This window comes from Notolabrus celidotus, chromosome 5 (assembly GCF_009762535.1).
Source record: "Notolabrus celidotus isolate fNotCel1 chromosome 5, fNotCel1.pri, whole genome shotgun sequence".
In the NCBI taxonomy this organism is placed as follows: domain Eukaryota; kingdom Metazoa; phylum Chordata; class Actinopteri; order Labriformes; family Labridae; genus Notolabrus; species Notolabrus celidotus.
Window position 1 is genome coordinate 21785909 of NC_048276.1, and position 10000 is coordinate 21795908.

Here is a 10000-nt window from a genome sequence, read left to right on the forward strand (position 1 = left end):
TCTAAGGCAAATATGATTGACAAGAACAATTATACGGAGGAGTATTTCTCCACAGGATAATTTTATGGAGGCCTTGAGCTCTTGTTTGATTTACATGTGTTTTGCTTGTATTACAACATCTTAGTTTTCATATCAAAGGAGTGTTTTCTCTTACTTAAATCCACCGGGAGTAAGCAGTTAAATATATTTTAAACTCGCAGTTTGTGAAACATGAAGGCAATTCCTCTTCTAAGCAGCCTCTGAAAAAATGCAAAAAAGAAATCATGCTGATGTGTTTGTTGCATCCCCACCGCCTCACGAAGCTGTTCTCTTGCATTTCAGTGATGTTACGAACAGTCCTAGCTTATCCTTGCCCTCTTTTTTCTTCCACAGCTCTTCCATTCGTACCCACCGGCCATGTCTGGCCTTCCTCCCGTCATCCCTCCGACCGGGCCCTTCGGCTCGCTGCAGGGCGCCTTTCAGCCCAAGGTACGACACCCAGGGACTCCAACACACACCCACGTTCTCAAAAACACACATATATAAACTGAAGACAGGAGATATTTGCAGCAATTCTTTTTTAAATCCATGTCTGCTGCTCTTTTAGACCTCGAATCCACTCGATGTGTCCACGAGACCTGGAGCCGTCCCACACACGTTCCTACAGAAGGACCCCAGGGTGAGCACACACACACACACTCCAAAACACATGCAAAACAACGCTGAAAGTGTGGAGGTAACCTTTAGACCTTTTGTACGTGTTGCATAAGCCTTCAAGTCATCAAATAGAGGCTTTCAACTCCAAATTATGTCACTGTGAACAATTCATATGCAGTCAGTAGTGAGGACCTTGCCTTCTCTGCAAATTCTTAATTTAAAACCCCGATTTAGAGCAAAAAGGTTCTACATTCTGACTTAATGTTTCAAAGCAATTAAGTCAATATATGGCAAAATTAGTTTAACACAGCTCAACTCAACTCAACTCAACTCAACTTTATTTATACAGCACCTTTCATACATAAAAACATGCAGCCCAAAGAGCTTCACAGAATAACAGAGAGACAGAAAACAACAGCAATGGTAAACTTATAAAAGGCAGGATTACAAATAAAATAAAATCAATACAGTAAAATTAATGAAATAAGTAAGAGTGGAAAGAAAAGTTAAAAATAAGGTAGCTTTAACAAGATCAGATTAACACAAGAAATAAATAGATAAATAAATAATTACATTTTATAAATAAATAAATATTTTTATAAATAAGATAAATAAATGTTAAAGCAATGATAATAATAATGAATAAAATAATAATGATTAAAATGATAATTAAAATAATTAAAATAATTAAAATAATGATGCAGTCCAGGGCTAAAAATAAACTACTCCAAATTAAAAGCTAGATTAAAAAGGTATGTCTTAAGTTTACTTTTAAAAAGCTAAACATAAGATCACAGAGTTTAAGTATGTAATGTCAAATCATTTCACTGAGTGTATCTAACATTAGCAGAGCTAGCATCACAAGCCGTCAGTCCTCCTTACAGGTTCATGTCCGTATGCCTGGGCTTGTTACACATTATTCTGATCAAGTGCCACTCTAACCAGACATAGCCTAACCTCGTCAGCCTACAGGTTGCCATCTGTCATCTGTGCTTGTTTACATCCAGGTAGTAGAGACTGAAGCCACAGCCTTGAATGTTGGCATTTAGCTGCACTACAGATTAGACATATTATGACAGGCATGTTGTCCCTGCAATGATAAAGATATTAATACTTTGTTCAACCAGCTTGGAATTCTGGTTCCAAGTAGCAAGGGTAACAATTTTTGATTGTTTAGATGACTAAATTGCACAAGTCACGTGATAGGGATGTGACAAATGATGATGTCTGTGTCATAGCTTTTAAACATCTCTGTTTCTGCCCCTTTACAATCAAATGTAACCCCAATGTTATCTTCCAGAACCCCAGGAATGCTAAAGCCATTGTAGGGGGAATTTATAAGCCATTACAAATCCGAGGTAGCTTCAGCGCTAGGTGTAAAAGTAGCTTTAGGTATACATTTAAAAACAACTGGCATCTTTTTTGGTTTGGTTTGTAAGCAAAGGGTCACACAGAGCGAACCCTGTTAAACAACTCTGTGTTAATTACCCCTGAATGCTTAATTTTAAAGAGAAATTTCAACATTTTAATTTAGTTCATAATGAATGCCACACACTGAGACTAATTAGAGGGTGATTTGATTGACAGCTAAATAACTGAACTGTTTTTCTCTCTCTCTCCCTCCTGCAGCTAACGGATCCATTTCGGACCATTATCAGGGTGAGTGTTCGCTCCCCGCAGAGTCTCCTGCACAACCAACCCACCCCCCCTCCCATACACACACACACTCAGAAACATACAAATACACACAGACAATTATAGCCATATTGTCATAAAGGGGGTTTGCTAATAGAGTAGATAGTGTCTGTAATTAAATGAGGGCTGCTCTTGGAGGTAGAGTATGAGTTTACCCAACAACAAAGCTCAATTTGGAGTGCAGCTCGGCGTCTGCATGTGGAAATTATATTATCTAAACTTAAATGTATGCATTAATTTCTTTACAGTCATTCAAGTTTTAAGAGAACCAATTAAAGAGCTATAATTAATAAACCTCTACCTTGTGCATATCACCATTAAAACAGATCTTGAAATGATATCCAATTAAAAGTTCTTTTATGCAGAGGATAAAAGGGAAATTTAGGTTACCTTAGTCTTTTGCCCTGTGTCTAGATTTCTGGTGGAGTTTAATACTGAAAGCTTCCAAATAATTTAGAAATTGCTGAATTAGCTTGTTCAGACTTCAGACGTGATACAGGCTCTACTGGGTGAGAATAATCCTGTAGGCAAATTTTACAGATTGAGAAAGCCTCAGTAAAATGTAAAAGTTATACACCGCTCAGTTCACACTTGACATTTCAAGATATATTGTTAGCATTTGGCTCACTGTTGTTCATGCAAAAGAAGCAAGTGTTAAAGTTGTTTTTTTTCTTGTGTTGACAGAAACCAGGGAAGTGGTGTGCCATGCATGTCCACATTGCGTGGCAGACTTACCATCACCAACAGAAAGTAAAGGTGAGGAATCAACTAACTCTTCTCTCTCTCTGTTTTGAGCCAAAATTAGAAAAGTTAGAAGTCAGCTGTGTCCCAACTACACACTGGATTTTTTTGTAGTTGCTGTTTTTGCAGTTCACATTCAAGAAATGATGCAACATGTTTGCTGTGCAAGAACACACCAACTGAAACTTTTTTCAAAGGTTTACTAAAATGTGGCAGAGCTTTCTCTGGAGCCCTCTTAGAATTAGTTTAATGTCTTTGTAGCTTTAACAAGCTCCAGCATCTTCTTTGTGCAGTGCATTGTTGGAGTTTTGACACCACAGAGATATATATTTGACAGTATACTAACTGAGTGTTTTCAGTAAACTCCACCTGAACACATTTCAAACGCAAAAACTTGCTGACGAGTAACGACTTCAGGGGTACTTCCACAAGATGTACATCTTAGTCCTTCTATTAAAGACAGACTAAAGCATTATAAACTATAATTTAAGACTTTGAACATCATTGGACGTTACAGATAAAGTTGTTATCTAACCAAAGGGGTGCAGAAACGTGCAACCACTCTTGACTTAAAGAGAAAAATGTATACCGCAGATATCATCGTTCGGTACTGTGGACCTTAAATAGTTATTTTTAATTGAACTACTATTTAGTTATTATATTTTAAACTCTATATTCTCTTCTTCTTCTTCTTCTTCTTCTTCTTCTTCTTCTTCTTCTTCTTCTTCTTCTTCTTCTTCTTCTTCTTCTTCTTCTTCTTCTTCTTCTTCTTCTTCTTCATCTCTTCTATGTTGCTAAATCTTTGGTTACAGTTTTTAAATTAAAGAAAGGCTGAATGTAAAACTCATTTTATTTAAGCATTTAAGGAAAGTAATTTGGCCTGACTAATTGCATGGCCCCGGCAGTCTTAGCCCTGATCTCTTCTTTAGGTTGTAATAATGAGTCAATTAAAAAAAGAGTCCACTGTGCCTAGAGAGTATTCATTAATGACTTATTGTTTAATTTCTTTCACACCTGAAAAGCTAAAAGTCTCTTGCATCCTGCAGAGCTTGTATAAAAATGATGAGTATTAACCTTACAGTGATATTTTGTGTGAAGGGGTTTTACATGTGCTCCTCTCTGTCGGTTTGCGTCTTCTAGCAGCAGATGCAGGTCGACCCTCACAAGCTCGACTTCGGCCTCAAGCCTGAGTTCCTGAGTCGACCTCCGGGCCCCAGCCTCTTTGGCGCCATCCATCACCCCAGTGACTTGGCGAGGCCGGCCACGCTCTTCTCTACTGCAGGTGAGTGCGCGTCAGACCTTCAGGTGAAAAGATTGATCAATGGTTAACAACAGTGACCTCTGACAATCAGCGGCAGTCCATCAATTCCTGCTGTGGAGAGTAGTCTTGTCTGCTTATATTACTGTTACTGTGTATGACTGTGAACAAACCATGAAGGTTGGAGTAAAATCCTCCTGAGACACAGACTAATTCAAGTGTGAAAGTTTTAGAGAAAAAGCAGTCACAGTGATCTTTTATTTTCACACTTTGTTTATATATGATGTAAAGTCCTTTGTCGTGGACAACAGGATGTTCAAAATCACCTTTTTTTATTTCTTGTATTGGGATCTGTACCAGACCAAAAATGTGCTGCAACATCAGGACCAAATAAATCAATCATGAAATTAACTTAAAAGAGAAGTGAGTCAACTCTAACCGTGACAGTGGTCCTACTTACAGCATGTTGATGAATGCTGAGGGGATACACTGTAAGTCACGGGGAGAAACAACCTAATCACAGAGCTGCTCTCACTTTTCTAAGACAAAAAAACATTCTCTTTTAAACACGTGTAACATAATCCAGGTTTCTCAACTGTGTTTAGTCACCCTAGCTCAACTTGTGTCAGTCAGTGCTGGATTTTTGAAGCCTACACTTTAGAATGTCTGAAGCCCCACAAACCAAACCAATATTGTTTAACCCTCCGGTTATGTTCGTTTCTTAGGGACAGCAATAATGTTCCTGGGTCAACTTGACCCAGGGCATGTTTAATGATCCAGAAGGGTCAGAATAAAAACAAATCTCAATAAACATGTTTTAAATCTCATTAACTCCATGACTAACCATTTAAATCAATATTTAGTGCATCTTTAATTCTCACAGATCATGGTTCAAAGAGGATAACTCATTAAAACTTTTTTTATGTACATTGGAAAGTTATTGTGGTGAAATATGTAACACAGTTGCAAAGAAACATTTAGTATTTGACACTTCTGACCCCTTTTAGCTTCCACTTTGACTGCCGGGACAAATTGACCCACGAACAGTACCTATGTAATATAAACATATTGGGGGGAAATGTGTGAAATGAAACCATTTTAAATTTTTATGTTGTTTACACCAATTAAGCCAAGCAGAAAAAGTTTCATACCGAAAAAATACTTTTAACATTTTTTATTTTTTTTTACTTTAAAATGGGTCAATTTGAACCGCAATATAACAGGAGGGTTAATAACCCAGCTGTCTCAAATTACAAGTGAAATTCCTGTTACCTGTGTCACCATGAATTTCATATTAAAACGTATTGAGTATAAATAGTGTCCACCCAAAGGATATAAAAAATGTGCACTGTTAAGGGGTTAAGCTTTTGTGAATATCAGTTGCTTTGAAAGTCAGTGAAAAGGCTTTTCCCTCCAAATATATTCAGTTCAATAAGAAACTAACTTTTAGGGGGTTGTTTTATTTTTTAGTTATTTTGGTATTATTCCCACTTATTGGTTGAAAATGTATTTAATAGTTTGCTGGAACAAACCTTTAGCACTTTTATTCTCTTTTTTTGTTATTATACATCAGCCAAAATTATTCTACAGTGAGTTTCAAGCTTAAAGATTGAAGGAAACTAAATTTTTACTCGTTCAATTAAAACTTGTTGAATATTCTACAACTAATACCTGAGTATTGCTGTCAGCAGTTGATGGATGTTCATGTAATACCTTCATTCTCAGGTCCCCCTCACCCATCGGCAGGTCCTTTTGGTCACCCACCCCACCATCCTGGAAACTTCCTCGCCCCAGCATCTCACTTAGGTAAAACTAGAAGACCCTTTAGTTTAATAATCCTCAGTGTCAACCTGTAATGGAAAAATTAAGATGTGATAATATCCATGTTAACATGTCTTATGTCCTTCAAGAGCCTTTCGGTAGACCTCCATCGTTTGGAGGACTGGGGGCCCTCAGTTCATCAGCCTTTGGGGGACTGGGAAATCCAGCACTAAGTGAGTTTTAACTTCATGAATGATACTCTTTCAGTAGTAGAGTTTCATCAATTCCCAGATGAACACCTGGTCATGATGTTGAGATACGCATTTAACTTGGGTCCTGCCGTTTTCCACGTGTTGAATCCCTAACAGCGGCCAACTCAATGTTCGGCCATAAAGACGGCCCCAACGCACAGCAGCACTTCAACAATGGCAACAACAGCGGCCACCAGGAGCCGTGGAATCGCCTGCACCGTACGCCGCCTTCCTTCCCCACACCTCCACCCTGGCTGAAACCTGGAGACCCTGAGCGGAGCGCCTCGGCAAGCTCGCACGAAAGAGACCGAGACTCTGACAAACGAGACTCATTAAGCAGTAAAGATGACAAGGACAGGTGGGTGAAAAACAAAATTACTTCTCTAGTATGACTTTGAAATCAACAGGAGTTTTGGTACACATCTGTTTAAAAGCCTTTGTTTATGTGTTATTTTGTTTTTGGAAAGAAAATTGAAAAAGAGAAACATTCTGACAGTTTAACTTAAAGTTTCCTGTACTGATGGGGGGCCTTCTTCTTTTCAGGGACTCTGTCGAAAAGCGTCATTCAAGCCATCCGTCCCCAGTCCCAGTCAACCCCATCAACCTCCTCAGTCACAGTCGGCCTCCTGAGCACCACAGGAACCACCTCCCCCCTGCTCCTGGAGATCCTCAGAGGGAGAGGGAGAAGGAGAACAAGTCCAAAGACAGGGAGAGGGAGCACTCAGACTCCTGGAAAGACAACGGCACGGACGACCACAAGCTCAAAGAGAACCAGCACAGTGACAAGGACACACCGGTCATCCTTGACGGCCGAGTGTCAGACGACAAAGTGTCCAACAGGGGGACGCCATCACCATACATCCGGCAGACCAGCCTCGAGCGTCCAAACGGCGGTCTGAGCAGGGATGTGCTGGAAAAGAAGGTGGAGCTGCCGTATGAGCACCAGAAGAAGAACAGCGATGTGAAAGTGAAGGAGGAGAGGAAGGAGGAGCAGGAGGGAGCCACAGAGAGGGTAGTAATCGAGCACCCAACACAGGCTCCCCCCACGCCAAACCTCCACCCTCCCCCCTCCTCCATGCCCATGCCTATGGGCATGCCTGGCGTCCATCCCATCAACTCCATTAGCAGTCTGGAGAGAACTCGGGTAGTGGCGCCCTTCATGGGTATCAGCCCTATCCCAGGAGCCGACAGGTTCCCCTACCCCGCCTTCCACTGGGACCCTATGAGGGACCCCTACAGGGGCTTGGAAATTCACAGACGGGACCCTTTGGCCAGGGACCTGCTGCTGAGGAACGACTCTCTACACCGGCTCACAGCACCACGCCTTTACGAGGCGGAGCGCTCCTACAGGGAGCGTGAGCCTCATGACTTCAACCGAGACGCTCTGGTCCTGGAGCACAGGAGGGAGCAGGAGCGTGCTCAGATGGAGGAGAGAGACCGCCTCAACATGCTCAGAGAGGACTTTGAGCACGGGCGCCTCCACCCCGCAATGCACCATCCTGCTCTTGACGGACACCTCCCTCACCCTGCCCCTGGCCTCATGGCTCCTGGACTACCTGGCATGCACTACTCCAGGGTCAGTCCCACAGCTGCAGCAGCAGCAGCTGCAGCAGCAGCAGCCCATCAGAACGGTATTCTGAACAAAACCCCACCCACCGCCTCCCTGAGCGCTCCGCCCCCTCTTATCCCATCACTGGGCGCCCGGCCTGGCTCACCCAGACGGACTACTCCCCTGGGTACAGATATCAGAGACAGACCGCCTCACAAAGACATCGAGGCTCGGTGAGCTGAGCCTCAGCAGACTGCTGCCCTGTGCCTCACTAACACTGAACTCACACCCAGCACTTAGCTTTGGGCAAAGCCAGACTGTAACATAGCTGTGAATAACTTATGTGGGCAGAGACACGCCCACACATGAAATGTTTTTGTATAAAACTACAAAAAGACGATAACCATGAAACAAAATATGGATTTTTCAAAGATTTTTTTGCAGTTTGCTCCAGCTTTTTGTGCTTACTCTCTTTCTTGTACAGTGATGTGGAGCAGGAATGAACACTTTGAGAATGTACAGGTCCTTCAGCACTGACAGACAGCAGAGTGTGTAGATAATGTGTACAGTTGCTGTGCTTGCTCTGTATGGATTTAAATCATGGTACAAATATGCAAAAGGAGTTTTGAAAGCTTTACTTTGAACACATGTAAATAAAGGAGTATTACAGTGGTTATTCAGAATGTGCTTTTTGCCGTTTTCTTTTTTGTTTCTTCAGTTTACGCAGCTGATTAGCATTGTACCACCACAGACCCCCATATTCAACTATGCAACAAATTTTTGGGCTCCCTTTCTGAAAGCTGGCCTTCTCATCACTTACTGTGTACCAATGAAGGACGAAACGCTGTATTCTCTCCACAACTGAAGACTTAGAAACACTTCAACACAGATAGAAGCTTTAAGTGAACCACACAGGGAGCAATTTGGATTCAACAAAAAGGAGAATCACACAAGTCAAAGAAATATTGTGGTGACAATCTTAGAAACATATGATGATTGAGGTTTTACACATCAGAGAGTTTTCAAAGTTAAAGCCAGCAGCACAAATGTTCAGACTCTTTGTCCCCTGATTCTTCTCCGACTTTAACTTCCAGTCTTGTTCTGGGGAGAATGCAGCATGTTAAACACCCTGACAGCACATTTGCCCGATCAAAGGAGTGTAAAGTACATGTTTTGGAAGTAGGTTCTGTTGGTCAAACAGTGTATTAAGTGCTTTCCTAAGTTGTTGTACTTACAAAATCAAAAGACAAAAAAAGCTAAACTCTGGACAGTTTGTTTCTAATGAGCAGAGATCTATTTTAGTAGTCCACTGAAGGTTTAGTTGTGCGCTTCAAACTGTGATATCATGTCGTGCAGTGTTTTTTAATCCAACATAAAAAATGTCCACCGGAGCCATAGTGGTTAGTCGACGCGTATTGCAAAAAGATTGTTAAATGAGAAACTTTTTTTGCTGTTTACCATGTACAGGGAAAAAATTAAGTCTTTCTAGATCATGTACAAAAATGAGAAAAAAAATGAAGCGACTGAATCTTCAGCATGCTCCTCATTTAAACTTGTGTTATGTAAATTGTGCCATGTTATTAAAAAATGTGTACTAACTCTGTCTGCGGGGCTTTTATTAATACGCCTACATGCACCGAGCCGAGTAAACAGGCGATGTCTCCCTCCTCTTGACAATTTACACTTACACACTTAATGACTTTCCACATTAGACTCCCATGGAGGATAAACTACCTTTGGTACAACCCTTGTCTGAATCTGAAGTATTTGAAAGGGAAAGCAGTTTTATTTTCTCCATGTTTACATAATTTAGAGTCTAAATGAGTAATAGGCACAAAAAGTTTGGAATCGCTCCAGGAGATTCCTTCAGCTGGCAGCAGAAAAATGGTATCTAACAGCAGGGATATAAGACACATGAGCAAATACGCCCAACAAAGTGCATCCACAAGAAGGGCTTGCTTTGGCAATGAAAGGCTCAGGTTGCTATCAGAGACGTCTGACAGCACTACAACGATAATTAAAAAAGAGACAGACCTTTATCTAAAAGTCTGGACTTTTTTTATGGAGGCTGTTTTTGCTTTTCTTTGGTAGGGCAGCTGAAGAGAGAAA

General features: G+C 41.1%; 1 protein-coding gene across 2 annotated transcripts in view; it reads left to right on the forward strand.

Moving 5' to 3' along the window:
* auts2a (activator of transcription and developmental regulator AUTS2 a) overlaps positions 1–9489 on the forward strand; it is a 436353-nt gene extending 426864 nt beyond the window's left edge. For both annotated transcript variants that reach the window (XM_034684294.1, XM_034684295.1), the window contains 9 exons: positions 373–468; positions 587–658; positions 2266–2295; positions 3016–3087; positions 4213–4354; positions 6056–6136; positions 6241–6324; positions 6448–6700; positions 6886–9489. In XM_034684294.1, coding sequence (XP_034540185.1) covers positions 373–468; positions 587–658; positions 2266–2295; positions 3016–3087; positions 4213–4354; positions 6056–6136; positions 6241–6324; positions 6448–6700; positions 6886–8128 — 2073 coding nt within the window. In that variant the 3' untranslated portion in view covers positions 8129–9489. The remainder of the gene's footprint in view (positions 1–372; positions 469–586; positions 659–2265; positions 2296–3015; positions 3088–4212; positions 4355–6055; positions 6137–6240; positions 6325–6447; positions 6701–6885) is intronic.
* Positions 9490–10000: the final 511 nt, after the last annotated feature.